The sequence below is a fragment of the Myxocyprinus asiaticus genome, chromosome 31 (genome assembly GCF_019703515.2).
Source record: "Myxocyprinus asiaticus isolate MX2 ecotype Aquarium Trade chromosome 31, UBuf_Myxa_2, whole genome shotgun sequence".
In the NCBI taxonomy this organism is placed as follows: Eukaryota; Metazoa; Chordata; class Actinopteri; order Cypriniformes; family Catostomidae; genus Myxocyprinus; species Myxocyprinus asiaticus.
Window position 1 is genome coordinate 10,457,909 of NC_059374.1, and position 26,812 is coordinate 10,484,720.

General features: G+C 37.8%; 1 protein-coding gene across 2 annotated transcripts; it reads right to left on the minus strand.

Moving 5' to 3' along the window:
• Positions 1-1,745: 1,745 nt before the first annotated feature.
• On the minus strand, positions 1,746-21,112 carry LOC127422006 (eukaryotic translation initiation factor 4H-like). 2 transcript variants are annotated; one of them, XM_051665310.1, is made up of 8 exons: positions 20,952-21,112; positions 11,989-12,176; positions 11,817-11,881; positions 10,554-10,647; positions 8,534-8,611; positions 5,725-5,871; positions 3,829-3,944; positions 1,746-2,764 (listed from the first exon to the last, which is right to left on the minus strand). In XM_051665310.1, exons 1-8 carry the CDS (start codon positions 21,086-21,088, stop codon positions 2,759-2,761), a joined length of 831 nt encoding a protein of 276 aa, XP_051521270.1. In that variant the 5' UTR covers positions 21,089-21,112; the 3' UTR covers positions 1,746-2,758. The 2 variants fall into 2 exon arrangements, with proteins under 2 accessions (XP_051521270.1, XP_051521271.1); XM_051665311.1 differs by lacking the exon at positions 8,534-8,611.
• Positions 21,113-26,812: the final 5,700 nt, after the last annotated feature.

The following is a 26,812-nucleotide window of genomic DNA, read 5'->3' on the forward strand; positions in this document are numbered from 1 at the left end:
CTTGCTGGTGTGTTTTGGATCATTGTCCTGCTGCAGAACCTAAGTTCGCTTCAGCCTGAGGTCACGAACAGATGGCCGGACATTCTCCTTCAGGATTTTTTGGTAGACAGCAGAATTCATGGTTCCATTTATCACAGCAAGTCTTCCAGGTCCTGAAGCAGCAAAACAGCCCCAGACCACCACACTACCACCACCATATTTTGCTGTTGGTATGATGTTCTTTTTCTGAAATGTGGAGTCACTTTACGGCAGATGTAATGGGACACACACCTTCCAAAAAGTTCAACTTTTGTCTCGTCAGTCCACAGAGTATTTTCCCAAAAGTCTTGGGGATCATCAAGATGTTTTCTGGCAAAAATGAGACGAGCCTTAATGTTCTTTTTGCTCAGCAGTGGTTTTTGTCTTGGAACTCTGCCATGCAGGCCATTTTTGCCCAGTCTCTTTCTTATGGTGGAGTCATGAACACTGACCTTAACTGAGGTAAGTGAAGCCTGCAGTTCTTTGGATGTTGTTGTGGGGTCTTTTGTGACCTCTTGGATGAGTTGTCGCTGCGCTCTTGGGGTAATTTTGGTCGGCTGGCCACTCCTGGGAAGGTTCACCACTGTTCCATGTTTTCGCCATTTGTAGATAATGGCTCTCACTGTGGTTCTCTGGAGTCCCAAAGCTTTAGAAATGGCTTTATAATCTTTTCCAGACTGATAGAGCTCAATTACTTTCTTTCTCATTTGTTCCTGAATTTCTTTGGATCTCGGCATGATGTCTAGCTTTTGAAGATCTTTTGGTCTACTTCACTTTGTCAGGCAGGTCCTATTTAAGTGATTTCTTGATTGAGAAGAGGTGTGGCAGTAATCAGGCCTGGGTGTGGCTAGAGAAATTGAACTCAGGTGTGATAAACCAGTTATGTTTTAACAGGTGGGGCAAACACTTTTTCACACAGGACCATGTAGGTTTGGATTTTGTTTTCCCTTAATAATAACAACCTTCATTTAAAAACTGCATTTTGTGTTTACTTTTGCTATCTTTGACTAATATGTAAACTTGTTTGATGATCTGAAACATTTAAGTGTGACAAACATGCAAAAAAATAAGAAATCAGGAAGGGGGCAAACACTTTTTCACACCACTGTGTGTGTATATATATATATATATATATATATATATATATATATATATATATATATATATATATATCACACACACACACACACACACACACACACACATATACACTGTATAGTGTGATGATATTTTACCATGACATATCTTCACAAGATTCACCTCCAAATTAGTCCTGGTTTCCATATACAGTATACCTCTATGTCCTTATATATTATGTATCCCTTTTCCCAAAATCACATAATAAATACCTTTTATTTAAATAATTTGACACCCCAAAATCAGGGTCTCCTCTTTAAATCCTTTATTCTTTACATTTGCAGGATACTAGCTCATGTTTCTGATGAGAAAGAATACCTCCTGTGTCTTACTCAGTGCACAGACCATTGTTGTCCCAACGAGGATAAGACTGTTTGTGTCTTGCTTTGACAAGACCTATGTCCTTATTCTTGAGAAGATTGCAACACAATTCCTGAAGCTCTTGTGATAAACCAACTGCAATAATTCAGAGGGCAAGTTTTGGTAAAATAACCTTTTCTTTAAATGACTCAGGCAAACACCATATAGCTTCACAAGACAGAGAATAAATTCATCCTGTTGTCTCGTCAACACATCCATTTCAAACACTGTAAGATGATACAATTTATTGCCATAAACAGTGTAGGAAAATGAAAAGAAAAAGAATAAAAACAGCCGACCTCTATAGTACAGTAAGAAAAGCAGTGTTGAACTTCCTCATTTTTATGCAGTAAAAAAAAAATTGCAACGTGGATTTCCCATGAGGATTCTACAACTGATCCACTAGATGATGAATCTACAGCGCCTGTTGTCACCTCAATTGGTAACGTGCAAGCAGTTCATTTTTGTTTAATAAGCTTCACATGGAAAGGCAGTACAACTGATGGTGTTAAAAAATGGATTGTAGTTTAAAATGACTTTGTAAGAATTACATTGCCATCAAGTTGTGAATTTTGCTGTAGACTGTAGACCCAAGTGTCACCAACCAAATCAATCATGCATACGTGTTGCTCTTCAAAATGAATGGTGTGGCACATTGTTCCTGAAAGGATTTCTCACCTGGATTGGCCTGACTTAGTCTAAAATCTTTCATAAAGAATTAAAAAATTAAAATGCTCTCTTCGCTTTGAAGTTGTTTAATTAAGAATCAAGCACAAGTTTTTAATTTTCAAACACAGTAAAGAAATTTAAAGAGCAAAATATAAAAGGACACAGCAGGTTTTACTCCTACGTGTCTACAAATTCCAAATGGCTGGTTTAAACACAAAGATACTTTGGAAAGGGAGAATATACATCATAAAGTCCTTAAACACAATGAAATCAACCTGGAGATGCTGTCCTCCATGTTTTGGCTCTTTCAGGTGTGTGGGAGGAGTTTGCGAGGACAGACAAGGGCAGAGTAAAGACTACGCCCCACACCCTTTTCTAGAGGCCCCACCTCCACATGCTTTCTAAGCCAATCGGATGAGGGTTCGTTTAGGATTCGGGAGGAGACCAGCACCTCGTGCCCCTGCCTGCTTGTGTCTGGGAGAAGTCTTTGAAAGATTTTTTTTTTTTTTTTGGAGATCAAAGCCGGTAGAATCCAGTATAGCCTTCCGGAATAATGCAGCCACACTGATACATATTAATTCTTAAGAGAACGGAAACACACACAAAAAAAAAGAACAAAATGGTTACACAGGGTCCATTCTAGGAGATGGTGAAATGTTGACATTTGCACATGAACATTATGACAAAGCAATATTAGAACAAATTCGACACAAACGCTGCAGTAGGTGGAACTGGTGTCGATCTACCAAATTAACATTGTTAAATTACCTTTTCACAGCTCAAAAACTGAACACTGACTGTACAACTGGACTATACTGTGCTTAAACATGGCAATTTACAGACACCGTCAGGACAGGCAAAAAACTAAAACAAAAAAACAAGCACCACATGTATAATCCAGTGTGCATTCCAAGGTTATTGTGTTTAAATCGAAAGGGGCGATGCTATGAAATAAAGAAATTATGTCTAGGTGTAGTTCAGCAAAAATCCAGAGAACAATAAAACGTTGTATTAGCAATCCGATAAACCTCTAATACTGCTTCACGCGAACGCTAATGCCGATTGAATGTCAACTGTAGAGAAATTAGCTAGCTGCCCCGCAATAAAGATTCTGCAACAAAGTACATTTGAGTTCAAATCGACATTGTTTGTCGCACGATGAAAGGGCTTAATGTGTGTAGTTTAGTCTACAAAAACTCTTTGAAGAACAAAAAACAAAAAACTCTTCAAAGAACATTCCCCTGACGAAAACTACCGTACAGAGCAGGGACTAATTACATGGAAGCAAAAGTGGACATTAAACCATTGTTAAACAGTTTGCCATGCATTCATGAACTGCCTGTTGGTGTGTGCAGGTGTCATGACGATCGATGTGGGCGTGGTCTTTTTGTGTATTTTTTCCCCCAGTTGAATAAATATATAGTTGCGCAATCTGAATTCGGAAGTAGGGGCTCCTCCGTTCGTCTCAAACAGGTAGGAATTATGACTGAGGCCATATCACATTCCTATTGGCATCGATACGTTTTTTTCCTTTGTCGTCCAGGGACCTCCCCTCCCCCCCATACATCCCTCCCCCTCTTTTTCGCTCCCTTTTGGAGCGCAGAGGGAGGCTGCAGTCTCTTAGTGTTTGTCTTTGGGAATTACCTCCTCCCTAGGTTTGGCACCCCCAAAGATGGCTGAGTTGGGGTTGGCCACTTGGTTAAGGGGAGCTGCCACCGTACGGGGCTTCAACTGTAGCTTTGGCCTCTGTGCTCTTTCCTCTGTGAAAAGGAAATGAAAATGATTGAGAATTATACTTTTTATTATTGTATATAATAATTGCCATAATCAAGACTTCAAGTCAACATGAACTGGAATTCGCCACCCAATTTTACTTCCGTAATATGACTTATTTCAAAGTGCAATAGATATTCAATGAGACAAAATTCTGGGTGGTACTTGATCTTATCCATTGGGAATGCATTGAATGTGGGTGTTCTATGCCAGACCGAAAAGAAAGCTTGCAGTGAATTGTGGAGGACTACTCCCGCTGGCACCCTCACATGGGGGCTTAAGGTCAAGTCCACCCCTTTATCTCAACATGCAATGCTTCTTTTTCCAAGTCTACTGTTATTTCTTTACCATTATTGCCTTGTGCTTAACCGTATATATTAACAATAAATGTCTGCGCTCACAATTGGAATGATTTTAAAAAGGCTGCATTACATACAACAGCAGCCTATAACCAAGCCTTTTGAGTAGGGCTGTCACAATTATGAAATTTGGCTGACGATTATTTGTCAAACAAATAATTGCGATTATGGCGATTAATTGTCGGTTTCAGGGTTTAAACAATTACGAGGAGTAATTGTCTCTTTTAGGGCTTTTACAATTTTGACGATTAACTGTCATGCAAATTTTCATACTTTTTAAGGTGTGAGTGCTTCATACACCTTAAAACATGTATTCAACCTGGTATCATATAAAACAGGAATATATGACTTCCATTAAGGCTTTAAAAAATTGACTTGAAAAATATTAAAGTTTCCAAATACTTAAAATGTTTCTCTCTTTTTGTTAAACTTTAGTCTTAGTCCATTTTTAGCTGTCTGCTGTGGTTTGTTGTCTGTAAAACTGCACGTTGCCAGTAGAGCTGGAGTTGCGCTTACTGCTGGCTGCTGCCTGGGACTCGTAGGAAAATTCCTTATTACATTCCAGGGGATTGATTGTGTAAACACTTTATTTCTTATAATTAATCACACTGAATTAATGCGCATGAAGACATTTGAGATTTGATGTGCTTTTGAAAATGTTACTTTATTCAAAGCGGCAGTATCCTCCGTGTCACTGCGGGTTATTAACACTGCGTGTATAAACCTGCACTAATTGAGAACATTTGACATTACGCGAATGTTACATTCAAGTGAAACTGGAACGCTTTGCGATACCTATCAAAATCCTTGCACAGGAGTCTGGCGCGGACCTCCGCAGACTGTTCAGGAGCTGCTTTGAATGCAGTCCGTAATGCAGATCAGTGGGACGGTCAGTTTATTTGGAGTGCTCACATGATGCAATAACACCGCAAAATGAGGCAAAAACACGACGTCCATGGCATTTCCGTATTTGCTTAAAATTCCCTTATTTAAATAGTAAAATGTGATTAAAAATTTGAAGTGAACAATAATCACAGTCCTCTAATAATCGTGGTTGGATGAAATAATCGCAATCAGGTGATTATTTAAATAACTGCGACAGGCCTACTTTTGTGCTATTAGGTAACGTTTTCCCCACCCATGTGGCCTCGGTGATGTCAGCCAAAAAAAAAAAAAATTGTTCCCCAGGAAGGGAGTTATTACATTTTGATGAAAGATCTGAAAGACAAAAAAAAAAAAAAAAAAAAATACTAAATTCCCTTTGGAAAAATGTGCTATAGTGCACGATTCACTATAAGACCAAAAGCATGTATTAGGAAAGTAAATAGGGTCCATTTTATTTCATGTTGACTTTCAAGTCTGTATACAAGGTATCTGCTTTGTCAAAGAAAATGTTAAATTGCGACACCATCTGAAGGTTCTCTGAAGTCTGTCTGGCCTCCACGAGGAGGTCCATCTCTGAAGCGCCCCATGCCTCCACCTCCACCCCCCCTTCTGTCGCCAGGGCGACCACCTCCTCGACTCCTCCCACCCATGAAGTCATCTTCTCTATATCCTGTGGAAAAAGGAAGGATGTGACTAACTGGTCCATCATGCTCCCAATTCACTGCAAAGTTGTACAGAAAAACTGATCCAGGATAGGTTCAGGACTTCTGTCTCACTCATCTGGAAGGAGATTTTGATCTTAGATCAGTATTTCTAGACAACTTTAATTTGGGAGGGTGGTTTAATTATACCCCAGCAGGGAGACTCCTGTGACAACATGACTGATGGCAATGAGATGGAGTCTCTGAGAATTCATGAATATGTAAAAAAAAAAAATAAGAGAACATACATATAAATGTACCCTGTTGATCATAAAATCCCTTGTATCATAGAAGTAAAATGAATATTTTGGGTTGTTTTCAGTTTAAGGTCTAAGGACAATATCTGTGACATGCTGTTAACTGCCACATAATTTTGAATCTTCCCTCAGTTTGTAAAAATTTTAATATGTTTACAGTAACACACTTATAATGGATGCATATGGGGCATGTTGACTGGAGGGTTTAAAATCAGTTATGTGAAGTTCACAAATGGGCAGAAATGTGCACTTGCAAACTGTAGTCTGGCTTTTTTATGGCGGTTTTGGAGCATTGGCTTCTTCCTTGCTGAGCAGCCTTTCAGGTTATGTAGATATAGGACTCGTTTTACTGTGGATATAGATACTTGTCTACCTGTTTCCTCCAGCATCTTCATAAGGTCCTTTGCTGTTGTTCTGGGATAGATTTGCACTTTTTGCACCAAACTACATTCATCTCTAGGAAACAGAATGCATCTTCATCCTGAGCGGTATGATGGCTGTGTGGTCCCATGGTGTTTATACTTGCGTTCTATTGTTTGTACAGATGAACGTGGTACCTTCAGGTGTTTGGAATTTGCTCCCAAGGATGAACCAGACTTGTGGAGGTCCACAATTTTTTTTTCTGAGGTCTTGGCTGATTTCTTTTGATTTTCCATTATGTCAAGCAAAGAGGCACTGAGTTTGAAGGTAGGCCTTAAAATTCACCCACAGGTACACCTCCAATTCAGTACACCTCCTATCAGAAGCTAATTGTCTAACATAATTGTCTAAATGACATAATTTTCTGGAATTTTCCAAGCTGCTTAAAGGCACAGTTAGTGTATGTAAACTTCTGACCCACTGGAATTGTGATATAGTCAATTAAAAGTGGAACAATCTGTCTGTAAACAATTGTTGGAAAAATTACTTGTTTCATGCACAAAGCAGATGTCCTAAACGACTTGCCAAAATTATAGTTTGCTAATATTAAATCTGTAGAGTCTTTAAAAAATGATTTTGAATTACTTCAACCTAAGTGTATGTAAACTTCTGACTTCAACTGTGTGTGTGTATATATATATATATATATATATATATATATATATATATATATAAATATATATATAATTTTTTTAAATCGGAGGTGCCAGAATGCTATTCCGAACCATTACTTCCCAATTTAACCCCAATTCTAACTGAAATATACCCAAATGAAAAGAAATCCAATTGGAAAGGAATCACGAGATTGTGAAACAGAATTAAATCAGGAAGTCTGTATCAATTGCCAGCCCTACAAACACGCAACTTATTTTTTGTTGTTTTTTATAAGGCATTGTACTGTGCGGCCTTACAATTGAGTGAACAGGGAAATTAAAGTCTGATTCATTGGGAAATCTGATTCATACAAGTGAATCAGAGTGTTTGGTTTCTTTGTTTTAACAAATCAGTTTGTTCAGATAGTGCCTTTTATTTCACTGGATAAAAGAAAAGTATGTTAGTTAAAGTTTGACGCAATTATCTTGAAGCTTGGTGATCTACAGTTTAAAAGTAGCTTCCCAACAATCATAGTAATAGTCTAAACAATTCGACAGTTGCATAATTAAAATGTTTATTTGCAATGCTACCCGCTTGCCTGCTTGGCTTTTGTTACATGTAAATACTGAAAAAAAAAACAATTACGTTTGTTACAAACTGAGGAAAACACTGAAATTGTCTGTGGTATTGAGTGCAACAGTCTGGTTCCGGAAGAAACAAAATCCCAATAATTTTTTCCATAGGGGAACTGATTTTTAATGATAACTAACCTTTAGATACAGACCCTAACCCTACCCATGATCCTGTGGGACACAATCCACTAATCCAAAATGGCGGCAAAAGAGCCCAGCACCAACGGTGCACTCCCATGTTTCACTGTAAATGACACAATCAAGTCGGCCTCCCTACACTCTCCAACTACTATTTGTATGTATCTGAATGTTTAGCAATAAACCTAAAACTTAATCAACAAATCAATAGTTTTATATTTTTCCACTTAATTATGACATTCCCAGTGCTTCATAGGACTGTAGCTCATTCCCTCATTAAAGACGTTTAAAATACACAGTACTCATGTACCTTTGTTTTCTTGTCAGATTTTCAAATACTTTTTGGCTTCAAATCAAAGTTTGTAATCTTGTGTTTCACCTCAGAGCTGGTTGGTTTGGTTCATGGCTTATGAAATACATTATGGAATTACTACTGAAAAAATAAATGAGAAAAATCTTTCAGGAAAAAATACAGCTGAGGAAGTGGCGCTATTGTCAGCATGTCACAGATGTGGTCCTAAAGTTATTAGCTGATTATCTAGAGCCAACACCCCAAGAGTTCGATATCTTGCCCAATTCACACTTCGCACCTCCTCCACCTCCAGAGTTGTCGTAGTCGTCTCTGGGGTCACGTCCCCCTCCTCTGGGCCCACGTGAGCCACCACGGCCTGAAAGGGACAGGGGGGGTGGGGGTTGTTCTCGGTTTCATTATGCTGCAATTCAAAACTGAGAGTAGGGTGAAGAAGAGACCCACCAGATATCTATTCTAGTGAACCAATCAGATCACCTGCCAACACTGCTTACAAGAAACCAGTGGGACAGATAAGTCAACAGAAAAGCACTCCATTTGTTAGAGGGGAAAGGAAGCTAATAAGACTAAGATTTAAGTATGAAAAACAGAAAAGAATAAAAGATCTGAAGATGAAATGTGCACACATGAAAAATGATTAAGGTAATGACTCTGAGAAGTCAACAGGCTTAATTTCTATGTTGAGAAATGTAAACATTTTGTTCAGAGTAAGTAGTGCATGTAATTTTTTTTTAGCTTCATAAACAATATAATTTACAAAACAGGTCAGAATGAGATATAAGACAAAAAAAATCAGAGTGCAAAATTATTCTACATATTACTTAGGGGTGGACGGTATGACCAAAATTTTAATCAGGATACGAGTAATTTAATATAACTATAATAATATATACCAACCTAAATATTTTAGCAGGAAATTCAATAACATTTGAGTTAAAGGCACAAGACTCAAAACAGTAAAGTTAAAATTATAACTGTTTGCAAATGAATTGCATATTTCGTCATCAGCACAGCAGTGCGGCCTGACCGTGCGCCACCCAGGTTTTCTTGACCAGCGGACGTGGTCCTCGTCTGTGCACATCACCGGCGCATGTTCCAGCCATAAAGAGTATCGCATACTGTAGTAGTGCGCATGTGTCAATTGGTTCATATTCGTTTGCAGTCGGAAAAATATACATCGGAAGGCAACGAGGTCGGCCGGGCGAGATCCGGAATGCGGAAAAACTAAGAATACCCGAGCTTGAACACTGTGTCAGCTCCCTTGGACACTGACATGGTGACTAATTTGATCAAATGAAAAGTTTCGGCAAGGGATGTGCACAAGTTATTGACTAATCGACTATTACAAATACTACTCGCAATTTGATTTTCCTTTGCACATTTGAGTTCCGTAGGAAATGCTGAGTTATACTGTACTTTCCCTCTGAATCATTCACAAAATCTTGCAGTTACAATCGAGTCATTAATGCAATGAGAATTGTAATAAAAAGTAATGAGAACTGAATTAATGCATTTTGTTCATTTCATTTTTTTCTAAAAGAAACACTCAATTTGTTGAAGTTAGCTTATTTTAAAGCCATTCTTGTTAACGTTTGTAAATAAAACAAAATGTGTCCTCCCTGATATATTTAAATTACATTTTAATTTATGAGTAATCAATTACTCGTTCTTTTGTGTTAGAGTACTCGACTACAAAATTACTCAATAATGCCCATCCCTAGTTTCGGCTGTAAAATCTGATTGGTTGAGCCACATTCAAAGGCATTGAATATAATACAGTCGAAATAAAAACACACGTAAACACCTGCAAATCAGTTGAAATCTATTTTAATGAGTCAATTTGCGACATTGCAACTATAAATTCACCTTTGTGTTGTGCCCAACAACTACCAACTTAATGTATTTCCTTATCACAACTTGTTTGAGACATCATTTGCATTACTCCGTTTCTTGTTGCAGATAGCCATGCCATAGATGGTTTGATAGCCATATTACTGTATCAACGACACAATTCTACAATTGCAAAGCAAGCCTCTAGACAGTCATACCACCCAGCCCTAACATAGCATTAAATGAAAACACTGAAATGTTGGAAACACCATTTTATCCTTAAAGAAATGAAATAAATAAATAATCAAACAGCACATGACAAATATTAAGACAAGCAGACTCAGAAAACACATCAATGAAAGAAAATAAGACTTAATAAAATATTAGATCACTACATATAACCAAAAAGAAGCATTAACAAATGATGAAAACGTGTTTTAAATAACCCGATATACTGGCAGACACAGTACCTCTGTCGTCTTTCCGGAAGCCAAAGCCTCCGGCGCCACGTTCTTGTTTTCGGCCCTCTGCGATATCCACTCTCAATGATCGGTCCCCTAGTAGCTAAAGAAAGTTAAAGAAACACTGTAATTAATCATCTTTATATAAATAAATCATAATCTGTATTAGCCTAAAGGCCAATTTATACTTCTGCATCGAACCTACACCATAGACTTGTCTATCTGTGAATAAACAGCCAAGTGCTAGTATATGGAGAAAAATACTTTAGTTCTGAAATTATCAATTTCATAAATAAACAAAAGCAATGCAATTTGTGGATTCTAAAGTATTTCTTAAATTATTATAGCATTAAAAATTAGTTCAAAGTATGAACATGTTGAGATTATTACATTATTTATTAAACATGTTTTATATGCAGAGAGAAAATAAATCAGGCATTTACTGTATGCTTGCTCTTGAATAACTTGAATAATAATAAATAAATATTTTGACACAATGTGCTAAAAAAAACAAAAAAACCTTGCTTGACCAACACATAATGGCTGTCATTTTAAAGCTGGACATTACAGTGCATATAGGCAATATAACCAACTCTAAACAAGTGCTTTTAACGTGTACACAAAGCGTTGTTAAATTTTTGGAGAGGTACATGTCAGGCAATGGCGTAGACAATGCCATAACTGCCGTAGCTACATGTAGCCTATGCCGTAGGATCAACGCAGATGTATAAAGCTAACCCAGCTTTTACTATGTACTATCTACATTGGTCTGAATTGCCCAATATTGGAAGCAGATAATATGAGCATGTTCACATAATAAAAAATAAAAAAAGTATACTCCTTTTATATACCAGGTTACTAAAGTTTTCAATCTTTACTACTGTACATTGTTCTGATGCATGATTTAACAGAATTATCACCTATAACAAAAATAATTATTGGAATTCGACAATTTCTATATCAGTATATCCATACTCAAAATGACGCAGCTATTGAAATACTGATGTATCGGCCAGGCCAATTAATCAGCAAATATTTTGTCGTTTTGAGATTATCAGCCGATAACTGTCGAACAACTGAAGTGTTAATGTCGGAGTATAAATGTCCAGTTTTCAAATATTTTGAGTGAATCGCTTATTGTGTAAAATGGAACTTTTTTTTATGTCAGCTATTGGAAAAAAAACCGATTGTTGACCACTAGACAAGTAACATTATTTACGACTAGTATAACAGTAACAACATAGTAACTTCCAGGTAATTTTAAACACTTACAGCACCATCATACGTCAAAGCCTCTTTTAGAGATTCCAAGTCATCGAACTCTACATAACAGAAACCTTGAGAGTGAAAAAAAAAAACAAACAAAAAAACAACACAATTCAGGGTTACATAAATGCTAAATCCTCATTGTTAAAAATGTGTTGTTTAGCGCATGGCAGCCCACCTTTGAACTTGTCTGTCTCTTTGTCTCTAACTAATCGCACACTCCTGACGCTGAGGTCTTTGAAAATGGCGTCTATGTCTCCTTGCACTGTGTTGAAGGGCAGGTTGCCAACATAAGCTGTGTAGGGCGGCTCTGTGGGGAGTTCCTTCTGCTTTCGGGGGCCGCTTGGGCCGCCACCACCTCGGGGTCTGTGGTCGAACAAACAAACACCTATATCAGCTCTACAACCCCCAAAATAACCAATTGTCAGATAACTATTTACTTGCATAATGGTGATAAACTGATATTTAAACATTTTGAAATGATTGCCATAGACCAAAAACAGCATCTCATTTACAGAAGTAGTTTGCCCTTTGAGTAAATTCCAAAAACAGCCTTGTCAAACGAATAAACATTTGTTTTTAAATGTATTGAGTTAATTGCAATTTTGTTGGTCTCATTTTTTATCATTGCATTTTCTTATACTGTATATCAGCTAGTGCTGCAACAACTAAATCGATAAAATCAATAATGAAAATAATCGACAACGAATTTCATTGTCAGTGATGCCACTTTACAGAAATGAAAAATATGCTTTTATGATAATATTTGTTTGAAAAATGACAGAGACAAATTGAAGCAGAAAAAAACACGACCCTAGTTGTCCGGCGCACAGGAGCACTTTATTTTAAATACTAGAAAGATCATAAGCATACAGTTTAATATGGGCCGGTTGCTGCGTCAGGTGTGTTGACAGAGTGCTTGTGCTGTCTGATGCACTTGAGAGTTGTTTCTCTCCAGTGCATAACTTACATTTTACTGTTTTATAATGTGTTAATGTTATTAATTCAAAATCAGGTGCTTATTTCCATTTCGCACAACTGTTTGTCTTTACCACAAGTGAGTTAAACTTCACTGAGCAAGCTGGCGTGCATGCATCCATGTCAATAAAGCCAATCTCAACAAAGAAAGGGATCACAATAATTTTGGTTAAACTGTGCTTTGCGGTATTGCAAACGTCATAAACATCATATCGCGATTTCAGTTTCAATGTAATCAATTGTGCAGCTTTCATGGATATGAAACTGATGACTCAGGTCAAAGTCTGCAGGTTTTATAGCATTTTAGATGGTTTCTCCTCATCATAGTGCATGTAATATAGGGAGCAGTGGGAAAGAGACGCAACTTGTCAGTAGGGCTGGGCGATAAGACGATCTCGATATTTATCACAATAAAAAAAAATCCACAATATCGATAAGCTTTTGACTAACTTCTGATATTTAGCCTATGTTCTACATCTAGACGATCAAGTGCGTGCGATCAGGTGCCCTCTCGTCTCTAGTGAGCAGCACGACAAAACAACAGTGCCGTGTACACCAGATCTGATCTTTCTGCGCTGTATTCTTGAATATGCCCTGCACACATTGCCTCTTTTCCCCGCATGCGAGTATGGGGCGCCGCATAATTTAACGTGGTTCCAAAGCGCCTTTAGACCATAACGTTTTTTCCTTCTAAATTTAGCTTTATTAATCAGCGCGTGAGCCTTTAATAATGAACAATTAGATTTATGTTCTAATTTGGGCTAATTAATTAGATGTCGTCATCATCTCTGGCATGGATGACAAGGAAAGACAATAAAACTACTAGTTTGTAGCTTAGTCTTTTTTTCTTTAATGAAAATATAAAATGGTCCATTCAGACTTACACATTTTCTCCCAGGGGATACCCCTGAAGTCCCATTCATCAGCCACAAGGGCTTCGATGCCTCCCATACTTGGGTATGTGAATGGAAAGAAATATATCATTTGAATGTAAAAATATTCAAACAAATACTGGACTGCTGTCATTATGCTTCAAAACAAACAGATGATCTTTTAACATTCATATCCATCTGTACTCGATTGATAAACTCTACTACATATTTTTTATTTTTCCCCTTTTTCCTCCCAATTTGGAATGCCCAATTCCCAATGTGCTTTTAAGTCCTCGTGTCGCGTAGTGATTCGCCTCAGTACTTGAGCGCGTTGCCACAGAAACATAGCACGTGTGGAGGCTTCACGCCATCCACCGCGGCAACCACGCTCAACTCACCATGCACCCCACAGTGAACGAACCATATTACAGTGACCACAAGGAGTTTTACCCCATGTGACTCTACCCTCCCTAGCAACCAGGCCAATTTGGTTGCTTAGGAGACCTGGCTGGAGTCACTCAGCATGCCCTGAGATTCGAACTAGCGAACTAGTAAACTCCAGGGGTGGTAGCCAGTGTATTTTACCACCGAGCTACCCAGGCCCCCAACTCTACTAAATATTAACAACATTGTCCAGATCGGGCAAAATAGTCATTAATTGCAGCCCTAACATCAGCATTATATCAGCTGTGTTCAACTCACAATACTGGTATCAGCCACTGAAAAACCCAGCAACTGAAAAAGAATCTTAATATAAAGATTGCGTAGTATGTATTACTATTTATACAACAGTTAGTTTCTAACCTAGAAAGGTTTTTAGACTAAAATATTCTTTGAAATACCATGGTACATGAATATGGTATCATTTAATACCATTTGATACCACTGTACCATGATACCACCACAGTACTTTTTGTAGTTGTCCTTAGAGCCGACAAAGCCAATTCGGCACTTCAAAACCTTTAAAGTTTTAATTAAAGGATTTAAAGGTGCACTCAGTAACTTTTGTCTTTGTGTCATCTTGAACTTAAACTGACAACAATCGGCTTGGATGTAGCATCACTTAAAATCAACAGTTTGCAGTTTGAGATGCCATTGCAGAAATCAATGAGTGAAAGTGTCAAATAACAGTGCGGTTACTGAGATTAAGCGAGTACTATTCGGCTGGTCATGTGATTCTAAAATGGCAGCCCCCTTGTGTGGACCCTCTCCATGTAGAATAAAACAGCTTTTATAAGGTGACTGATATGACTGGAGTCTTCATTTTAATGTGAGTGCTCATGATTTCTTACATATATTGCAAACTACAATTCATGTCTTTAGAAGTTAAACTTTTTTAATGAGGAAAAAAATTACTGAGTGCACCTTTAAGTGGTGAACATGTTCACTAAATATGTGCAAAAAAGCCTCACATTCTGAAAGAATGGATAAGAGAGTTCTTTGTTGCCGAACTGCAGTGGAGGCAGTAGGAAAGATGATGCGTTTCTCTTCAATTCTGCACTTCTCCTGAATGTTTGAATCAGATATTACAGATACAGCTTTAATCTGTTGTACAAAACATGGTGCTGCCTCTGCTTTTGACTCTCATTCTTCTTATGCCGGTGCCACACTAGCCAATTTTTGCAGTGATTTTCAGGCATGAGCTTCATTTACATAATCGGCAGCCACCAGGTTAGAAACGAAGCTCCCATTTGCTTCTGCCAGCAGCCGTCGGGACTCCCTGCCGAGGTAATGGTTCCAGCAATGGGACAAAAGGATCCAGCATGACAGGAAAAAAATCATTCTGTTGCCGAAGCGAGCTCATGTTCTCTTCAAGTGACCAATGAGCTTCTTTATACTGAAGAACTGACAAGATGTCAAGCTGATCTAAACGTTTTCATCAAACTAAGCTGCATATCACAAATGCTGATTGTAATCCATAGTGATTCTATCACCAAGCGTTTTTCTCCTAAACTAAAAGAACTAATGAAATCTGAAAGCTGAGTCTCTTTGCTTACTGAAAGCTTCAATAGCAAGAAAAAGTATGTGAACCCTTTGGAAATAGCTGCTTTTCTGCATTAATTGGTCATAAAATGTGATCTCATCTTCATTAAAGTCACAAGTATAGACAAACACAATGTGCTTAAGCGAACAACACACAAGCAATTATAATCTTTCATGTCTTACATTTACATTTATGCATTTGGCAGACGCTTTTATCCAAAGCGACTTACAGTGCCCTGATTACAGGGACAATCCCCCTGGAGCAACCTGGAGTTAAGTGCCTTGCTCAAGGACACAATGGTGGTGGCTGTGGGGATTGAACCAACAACCTTCTGCTTACCAGTTCAGTGCTTTAGTCCACTACACCACCACCACTCCAGTGGTCCAGTCTTTATTGAACATATCATACAAAATAAACAAACCCCAGGATTTAATAACAATCCAAGTTATTCCTCAATCCAAGTCAATCCTCCTTTGGCAACAATAACCTCAACCAAGCATTTCCGGTAGCCGTGGATTAGACCTGCACAAGGTTTAGAAGGAATTTTAGACCATTCTTCCTATCAGAACTGCTTCAGCTCAGCCATATTCTTAGGATGTCTGGTAGAGATGCACCGATCCGATACCTGGATCGGTATCGGCTCCGATACTGAAGCTTTTAGATGGATCGGGTATCAGTCCGATGAGCCCAATCCAAATCCGATACTGTGTGTCAGTCATGTTCGTTACTGTCAAGCTCCAAAAATGACATAAAAGAACCATAAAAACACCATTAAAGCAGTTCATATGACTGTGCATTTTATTTAAAGCCACTTGAAGATGTGCGATAGCTCTGTGAATCAGTCCACTTGATGCTGTAATGCCATACTCCCTTCAGAGTGCCCACATCAAGAGCTCTGTCTTTCGTAGTGAGTAGGGCATAGGGATGATCACTTTCGATTGAAATTCGCCCAGTGTGTGCCTCAGCCGTGTGCAGTTTCAATCTCTCTCCCCCTTAGATTGGGACACTTCGCTCAACTCATAGAAGAGGCGCTGACCGCACAGAGAAATGGCAGTTTCGGAGTTTGTAGTTATTTACAAGACCTGCTTTCTTATTATTACTAACTTTAATAAAGGATACATTAAATATATAATGGTGAGGTGTTTCCTTTAAAGACGCTCTGATACACAAGTTTTGCTTCAGTGGAACGGCAGCTCTGGCTCCGCTGTATTTCACCATGAGAGTGCTGCTGTACTTAGTAATTTTGTATAATTCCCTCATATTTTGCGATATACATCACCTGAAGCTGTTTGGAAAGTTTAGAGTGCATCTGGACTGTGAGCGGTGTAATTCTTCCTCTCTTCATTCAGGCGTGGCTGCAGTGCTACTCTCACGTGTCATCATTAGAGTTTTGTATGATCTCATGTTACGTTAAATGAGATCAAACGACTATTCGACAAAGAACATTTTTGTCGACAATGTTTTTTATTGTCGCCGTTTCTGATAACGTTGACTAATCGTTTCAGCCCTACCTCCGAGATCTCTTTTTTGTGAGGCAAGGTCCACGTCAGCAGATGCTTCTTGTGAAAAGCAAATACATTTTTTTAGTGCTTTTTATAAGTCAAAGTAGTTCTAACCCAAACCTCCAATCTCGTTGCCAGGTTTGCCAACACCAGACAGTAATTAACTTTTGTTGACGTCATTGGCCTAGTGGTTCACATACTTTTTCCAACCTACACTGTGAATGTTTGAATGATGTTCAATATAAGAACAATACAATGTGTTATTAAAACAGATTGCGTTTGTTCATTATTGTAACTTAGATGAAGATCAAACCAGATTTTAAGATAAATTTATACATAAATGCAGGCAATTCTAAAGGGTTTACATACTTTTTCTTGCCACTGTATAGGCTATATGGACATGCGTGTTCTACGGCAAGCCTTGAGGGGATAAAATGAACAATCATACACATTCACAAGGTAAAGTTACTTCATGAAACGCATCTAAATCACTATTGCAATTGTGAATGCTCATGCGGTACTCCGTTTTTCATCAAGCTCCACGTGACAGAGAATCAGAAAGAGAAATTGCAGAAAGAGTCTGCATGTTTGTCACCCCTCCACCATTCTTAATCTGCAGTCTGCATGTGAGACACACTCGGCCAAAGTCGTTTTGAGTCTGCTAGTGTGGCGCCGGCTTTAAATATTATTTTCGCTTGTGAAATCAAGAGTCAAATATTTTTATGCAACAATTTTTTTCAATGTTTTTTTAATGGCCAACACAATATCTAGAGAGCAGGGTGACCAATATAATACCGATATATGAATTCATGATAGCAAACAATCACTTCAATTTTTGGCAGTGCTGGTATTCAAAAACTGTCTAAATAACAGGCAATTCATTGGCCTGGACAATGTAAATATAGGCTACCCATATAAGTCTAATAACCAGCTACTAAAAGAGAACAATGCAAATAGTTACTCATTGGCTTTGGACAAAGATTGCAGAAAGGATATTTGCAATCTTTTCAGTTATTTTCTGTCTGTACTAGTAGTTTAAGTCTGTGCAAAGCGATGCTGAGAGCTCCCGATGGGATCCAATATGCCAGAACATTCCTCTGGTGTCAGATTGAAATGAATACCGTGCATAGACCCTCACTGATGCCGAGACGTGTACAGTATGACGTTACTCCTTGGCCGAGCATGTCCGACATCTACAGATCTGTGCTGTCCACACTGAATGATATATTACTGCTACTGGGTACTCGGAGTCTTCTATTCTAATCTTTCTATTTGCAAAAGTAATGTTTGGGAGTCTAACATTTATATTTCCTATTGACACACTAAAGCTGAAGATATAAATAACCATCTTAAGACAAATGCTTTTGTGAAACATCTCACTTTTGCACAGTACACACACACACACACACACACACAGTTGAAGTCAGAAGTTTACATACACTTAGGTTGAAGTCATTAAAACTCATTTTTTAACCACTCCACAGATTTCATATTAGCAAATTATAGTTTTGGCAAGTCATTTAGGACATCTACTTTGTGCATGACACCATTTTGTTTCATTTTTAATTGACTATATTACAATTCCAGTGGGACAGAAGTTTACATACACTAAGTTAACTGTGCCTTTAAGCAGCTTGGAAAATTCCAGAAAATTATGTCAAGCCTTTAGGCAAGTAGCCAATTAGCTTCTGATAGGCTAATTGGAGTCAATTAGAGGTGTACCTTTGGCTGCATTTTAAGGCCTTCCTTCAAACTCAGTGCCTCTTTGCTTGACATCATGGGAAAATCAAAAGAAATCAGCAAAGACCTCCAAAATTGTGGACCTCCACAAGTCTGGTTCATCCATGGGAGCAATTTCCAAATGCCTGAAGGTACCACATTCATCTGTACAAACAATATTACGCAAGTATAAACACCATGGGACCACGCAGCCATTATACTGCTCAGGAAGGGGAGGCATTCTGTCTCCTAAAGATGAACGTAGTTTGGTGCGAAAAGTGCAAATCAATCCCAGAACAACAGCAAAGGACCTTGTGAAGATGCTGGAGGAAACAGGTTGACAAGTATCACAGTAAAACGTGTCCTATATCGACACAACCTGAAAGGCTGCTCAACAAGGAGGATCCGCTGCTCCAAAACCACCATAAAAAAAGCCAGACTACATTTTGCAAGTGCACATGAGGACAAAGTTCTTACTTTTTGGAGAAATGTCCTCTGGTCTGATGAAACAAAAATGGCCATAATGACCATCGTTATGTTTGGAGGAAAAAGGGCGAGGCTTGCAAGCCGAAGAACACCATCCCAGCCGTGAAGCATGGGGATGGCAGCATCATGTTGTGGGGGTGCTTTGCCGCAGGAGGGACTGGTGCACTTCACAAAATAGATGGCATCATGAGGAAGGAAAATTATGTGGATATATTGAAGCAACATCTCAAGACATCAGCCATTAAGTTAAAGCTCAGTTGCAAATGGGTCTTCCAAATGGACATTGACCCCAAGCATACCTCCAAAGTTGTGGCAAAATGGCTTAAGGACAACAAAGTCAAGGTATTGGAGTGGCCATCACAAAGCCCTCAATCCAATAGAAAATTTGTGGGCAGAACTGAAAAAGCATGCAAGCAAGGAGGCCTACAAACCTGACTCAGTTACACCACTTCTGTCTGGAGGAATGGGCCAAAATTCCAGCAACTTATTGTGAGAAGCTTGTAGAAGGCTACCCAAAACATTTGACCCAGGTTAAACAATTTAAAGGCAATGCTACCAAATACTAACAAATTGTATGTAAACTTCTGACCCACTGGAATGTGATGAAAGAAATAAAACCTGAAATAAATAATTCTCTCTACTATTATTCTGTTATTTCACATTCTTAAAATAAAGTAGTGATCCTAACTGACCTAAAACAGGGAATGTTTTCTACGATTAAATGTCAGGAATTGTGAAAAACTGAGTTTAAATGTATTTGGCTAAGGTGTATGTACATTTCTGACTTCAACTGATATATATACACACACACACACACACACACACACACACACACACCATGGTACTACTGAATGATTAACAAATTCATATACCATGGTATTTACATGATGCTCCAATGTACTTAAATGAATACCACTCTACCATGATACATGTATGACACAGGTCCAAAAACTGTGGCATTACTATGGTACTCATTTTGACATGTTTACAAACAACATAGGAATGCTTGCTTTCTGTGTCTATTCTCAGTAACTGAAATAACTCTCACATGTCTGTGAGAGACAATGTGCACGCATGCATGCATACAAAGCCATCTGGAGGGGGGATTTCATGAAGACCACACGTGTATGCCATCAGATTGATCTGTTGATCGAAAATGTCAACAAAACTTCGTGATGAGTACGCCAGACTTGATCCAAAATCAAATACTACATATCTGATCTATAAAACACTATTAATAAATTAGATGGAATCAAAAGCCAGTTAAAGGCCCAGTGCAGATATTAAATTCGTGCTATATCCATCCAGCACGCAGTCGAACTAATCAAATACAGCAATTATGATTGCAATAATCATGTTTACTATAGAGAAGATATGGGGTGGCTTTACATTACGTTCACAGACACTAAAATGCTGACTCTGCCGTGAGACATTCAGTCCATGTGGGCTGAGTTTCGTGCCCGGCCTTCCATTCATCATCGCGGGAGAGCGCGCCGCTGCTGCGTGGCCTACACCCGCTCGATCCCATGCAAACCCCGCACCCACCCGCTACCTCCCTTTTTATGCACTCAGATGCATGCTCTACCGCGGGCTTTCTTACCCCCTTCCACCGCCAAAGCTCCCGTAAGCCCGATCCCGGTCATCGTATTGATCGTAGTCCGCCATTGCCGAACGATGCTGTTCAGAGAAAGCAGCAGTCTGACGCAGAAGGACCCCAAAATATACGGCTGTGAGCATTTGCTGGCTTGTGCGTGCCTGAATCACGACACTTAAGTGATTATATAATAAATATACATATTGATTGACTAAACTTACTCCAAATTTAAAATACAACTTTTGTATGTTGATTGTGGAGTTCTTATGCAAATACACATTTTTTAAAGACGACATTGCTCGTTTTTTAAGTAAGGCAATGGCGTGTTGAGTCGAGATGTGCGCTAATGGGGAGAAGCATGCTGCATATTGATTTGTATAGACTTACATAAGAACTGTTTACATACACTACAAGCGAAAAGTTTGCACACACTTGACTGAATTTATGTTTTTCTTGATCTTAAATATTTTTGTATACCTTTTTATTTATTTATTTATTTATTTATTTTTTGCTTGTAATTCTTGAAATTTGTTTTGTTGACAAATACAAATTGTGCCAGAGAGTATTTAGCAGAGATGGGCCACTTCTATTAAAATGAATAGGAGAAATTGGAACGCCCAACGGTCAACGGATATAGAAAAGAAAGTCCCGCCTTACAGGGAAAAGAGCCAATCACCTTTTAGATACAGACATCGTTTGTCAATCATCTCGCGAAAGCGCATGCGCATTAGCTATAAAAGCAAGGGAACGTGCGTTTTTGTAAGCATAATCTAAGGAAAGGAAGCACAATTTATGTTACCAGTGTTGTCAGATTTTACTGTTGATTTTAAATATGCTCTTGAATCGTAATTTTGACCAACCGTTTTTGAGATTTCGGTCTTTTCTCATTCAAATAGATTGGAGCTGCACTTGCATGCCGGTTGTTTACATAGAAAAATATCTGTCCAGCCTGCATGATAGCGTTCCAAAGATGGGCGCCGGGTGGACTGACTAGCTAAAATCACTTTGATTGTGGCTAGGTATGAACTCAAATTGTATTTGTTTGTTTGTTGGACCGAATAGTGAAGAAAAAACAGCCAACACGTGTCCAGTATTGGTTATGTCAAATCAACCAAATTTCAGAAACTTTAAAGAACGTCTTAAATAGTTTATTTGTTAACACGTGTTCTGAAGATAGATAAACATACAATGATGATGAAAGGCAAAATATTAAATGCCAAGGATCCGTATTTACTGAGTAATCAGTTATTTTCTAGATGGGTCAATATGACAGTTTTTGACTATGATTTTGGAGCAAACTTACAGGTCAAAAAATAACTTTAAAAGGTGATTTCATTATTTTACACAGAGATAGGTAGGTAAATTACTAAAATCAGTTTACTTTAGCATTCATTGTTGCATTATATGCCAATGGTGTCCAAACAAAAACAAAGAATACGTTTTTATGTTGTTTTACCAAAGTTGGAGCGCTATAACTCCAGAAGTATAAAATAAACTTTCTTTTTTGTATCTTAATTTTTAAGGCCTGTATGGTTAAATCCCAGAGATTTTGGGGCTCTGCTCCATGTGAAAATTGTGCATACTGGCTGTGACTAATGGCTGTTAAAGCCTAAAAAGTGGAACTGAACAATCATCATAGCATCAAATAAAGTTCAAATTAATGCCACATAATTTGACAGATCCCAAAAGCAGTCAGGGAATAGTTTTATCTTCCAAAATAGTTTTGTGGGCTTCTCTAAAGCATTTATACTGTATAAGTGGTCTGTAGAACATGTGCACTTAGAACAGTGTCCAAATGAAAGAATGAAATATTGAATCAGATGTGTGCACAAAATGTTCAAATTATATAAGAATAAAATGTTAAATCAGATATGTGAACAAAATGATCCAAGTTTTTAGAAATTAAACATTAAACAGAGAAACATATTTAAAAAATAAACACTATAAATGAACAATGGGAGAGAGAGCCAAAGCCTATTTCAAGCAGATGAAATGAGAACCAACAGTCCCAGAGGGGCCTATAGAGAACATATACAACACATATAGCAGTCTGGAGCAGTGCAGACGACAATGCAGTCACAGAGCAGGTGATGCATCGCATACAGCCCATTTACACTACCAAATCCTTTATATCGATGTTACTTGACAGGAACTTGAATATATAATAGGACACAGACAGTTCAATAACAGGAGAAGAACTTCAGAAATAAATTGCACTTGACCCAGCCCATTAGTGCTTTGCACATACCATTTTGCCAACCCACTTGCTCCTAGACTTGGCACATGCTTGCACCAAAATACCAAAACTTCATGGCCATGCCCACTGGCTTTGCACGTATGACATATCGCAAAGCACTAAGCTTAAGGCATTGCACTCTTCAAATAGGTCTCCTATGTACCTAAGGCTTTTGCACAGTAAAGTATATGAATAGGGTCAACAATAAAGTTCCTATGATGTTTAAATACGGTGTAAAATTATCTTAAAAATGTGTCAAATTAGTTCCACTTTTTAAAATATTGATTGACTTACAAATGGCATCAGTGGTTTGTGTCAGACAAAGGTATGATATACATTAAACCGCCACTGGATGGAGACAGAGTCCTCTGTGATATTTGTCGTAGCACAGCCATATACAAGTAAAAGAGACAGACATTGGCTTTGGGTGGAGAAAAGCTGCTCACCCTAGTCTTTAATCTTACACTGACAGTTAAAGAATTAAAGTCTGTTACATAACAGAGCAAACTAGGGTGGTGAAATACCTGACTCTGTGTTTAAAGGACATACTTAGAAACAGATTTCATAGGATGAAATTGTTGTTGTTATCTCAGTCTTTTTATGCTAGCGGTTCAAGATAAGTCTCATTTAGGGTTTTGCAAATTTGTTGTTTCCTCCTCTGTAACTGATGCAGAGCCTTGAACACTCAGTGTGAGCTTAAACCATTTTATTAGTATGCAATAGAGATGTATGATTGATTTATGTGGAAACAGGGCAGAGAAGCGCTGAAAGCCTTTCACATCATTTGAATGTGCATGATTGATGAGAGGACAAGCTAACAGCACTAGGCAGAGAATGCTAAAGGAATGATGTCTTGAGGAGAGGCCTTGCATGAATAGATACAGTATGGTTTGCTTGGATTGGTGAACATAATCTTGACTTGTACTCCTTAAATAATTGGCAAAGTTATTGAAATGAAAAGCTGTTTTTAATTAGATTTATATCAATCAAAATGCTGACAACTTTAAGGACAGATTCAACCCCTGGACAATATATACGCTTGGGTTTTTCTTATTTAATAGAAACATTTTCATTAAAAATTATATTATCAGCATGACAGTTTGAGTGAAAGGTTTACATTAATTGACATTAAATTAAATGCAACTTTTACTTTAATAAGATTATGCACTCAAGCTGGCATGAACTCCAGAAGTTTGTGCAACACCTTATAATCTGTTATCCCAACGTGATTTTGCAATGTCCCATAGAGAATCTTGAAGAAATCTGACATTTTGTAAAAAAGGAGAAGGAGCCTAGAAATAGTGCAGAATCTTAAATATTTCCTCTTTCTCAAATCCTTTACATTTATTTGCAGACTTTTGGACCCCACTGTATTATGAAAAGCCCATTTCAAGTTTTTGTTTCATTTTAATCAAGGCAGATTCTCATATATTTTACAGAGGACCTCGGAAGTACAATTTCAGTTGTTATTGCAGTAGTCCATACCCAAGGTTCCAATATCCAGTTGGTTTATGTTAATTAAGAAGCATTAGTACAATTAAGGATTGTGTCAACCTTTGTCTCATCTAAAAGACTGACTTTAAATTCCATTGATGTCATGATAAAATATTGTTATGTTCCATTGTAGAACATTTTAAATAATGTCATAAATTAATCTTGTTAATGAAGGACTTTTAAATGTTCCAGTGATGACATAAGAGAAACTTGTTAAAGGTGCTGTAAGAGATTTTAGCGTTCTGATGCTTTCACATGACTGAGCTGTTGAATTAGCCACAACCCCTCATTCCAAAACCCTGCCCTCCAAAGATAATTTTGAGAACAAAACCGAGCAAAAGAGCAGCATCGTTTGTTCCTGTGGCTGTCAAATTCAACAGTGACACAATAGTGCCCTCAATTGACAAACATAATGTCAAATACACTTCAAATACAACACTATGAGAATGAGCAAAATAATTGACCAGTGAATAGCATCAATGTCTGCAGTCTGCAGACACATTTTTGTCTACAGCTGTCACAGAGACGGTGAGATATCTCTTTAAGGGAGCAGGAAAATTATTTGCATACTTCCATACTTTCCATGAAAAAAATTGGTTACAGCACCTTTAAGTTACGGTATAATGCCATTGGAGAATATTGTAATGTTCCAGTGATGTCATAACAGAATTTCATTAAGTTCCTAGTATATTGCCACAGTAGAACTTTTAAATTGTGATGTCAGCTAGCTGGTCACCAACACCACAGCAGATTTAGCTTTATCAAGTCCATCTGGATGATAGTAATGCTCTCATGTCCATGAAGTCTGATAATTATTCCTTTTTGGGCAGAAGTCCCAGTATTGATCCAATCTGACCACTACTGGCTGTCATGTTGGACAGAATGTAAGTAAGATGCTTTTAGCTTGTGCTCTCCCACACAAACTGATGCCAAAGTCCTGTCAACAGATGAAGAGACCCTCTAAATGTCAAGACACCAAATTATAATAGCAACTAGATCTCAATCTAAAGATTTTTTACATTTCCTAATGAAAATGTGAGTGGTACTTGCACATACAAAAACATGATGCTAGGGTGTTGTGGGTGGTTGCCAGGGCATTGCTTTGTGTTTTGGGTGGTTGCTGACTAGCCCAAGTTAAAAGAGTTATTCTGGTCCCTATATATGGCTCATGTCCCTCCATCAGTGTAAGATTTTTCTTTTGTCTGTTTTGTCTTAAGTCTGATCCTCAATAAACAGCATGATTTGAGGTATCACTCACGTTTGTAGCACAAATGATGTGAGTTACATGCTGAAGTTTAATATGTGTTGTTAGGGGTTTGTTCAAATCCTTAACCTTACACTCTAAAAAATATTAAACCTTATCGACTAAAAAAATTGAGGCAACAATCTGCATGCATATATTCCCCATAGATTTAACATGATATACTAAGTTGTTAAACTTATTTATATTAAGTAATTGTAACATTTTTATTTTCAGTTGTGGTGGAATGTTAAGTAAAACCAACAACAAAATTAATTTTCTTGTACAAAGAAAAATGTATAAAGCTGACTCAATTATTAAATGTAAATCTAAATAAACTTTTTTTTTTCAGATAGGTTACAGTGTTAAGTAAAACCAACAGAAATATTTATGCTTCTATAAATGTAAATATAGTAAATGTGACTCAGTTGTTATATTTAAGGTAATCTAACTAAAAATTTTTTTTTTTCAAAAATGTTACAGTGTTAAGTAAAACTAGATTGAAAAGTTTGTGGACAAACATTAGGTTGGCTTGAAAAAGCCTAGTCTAGAGAATACTTAGCTAGGCATTGCTAACATGTTTTAGCATGTTGCTAGCATGTATTAGCACTTAGCCAGCACTGCTAGCATGTTTAGCATGTTGTAGCACTTAGCTATGCATTGCTAGCTTGTTTTAGCATGTTGCTACCATATTTTTGCACGTAGCTAGGCATTGCTAGCATGTTTTAGCATGTTATTAGCATGTTCCTAGTGTGTTTTATCACTTAGCTAGGCATTGCTAGCATGTTTTAGCATGTTGCTAGCATATTTTAGCACTTTGCTTGGTATCGCTAGCACATTTTAGCATGTTGCTAGCTTGTATTAGCACTTACTTAGACATTGCTAACATGTTTTAAC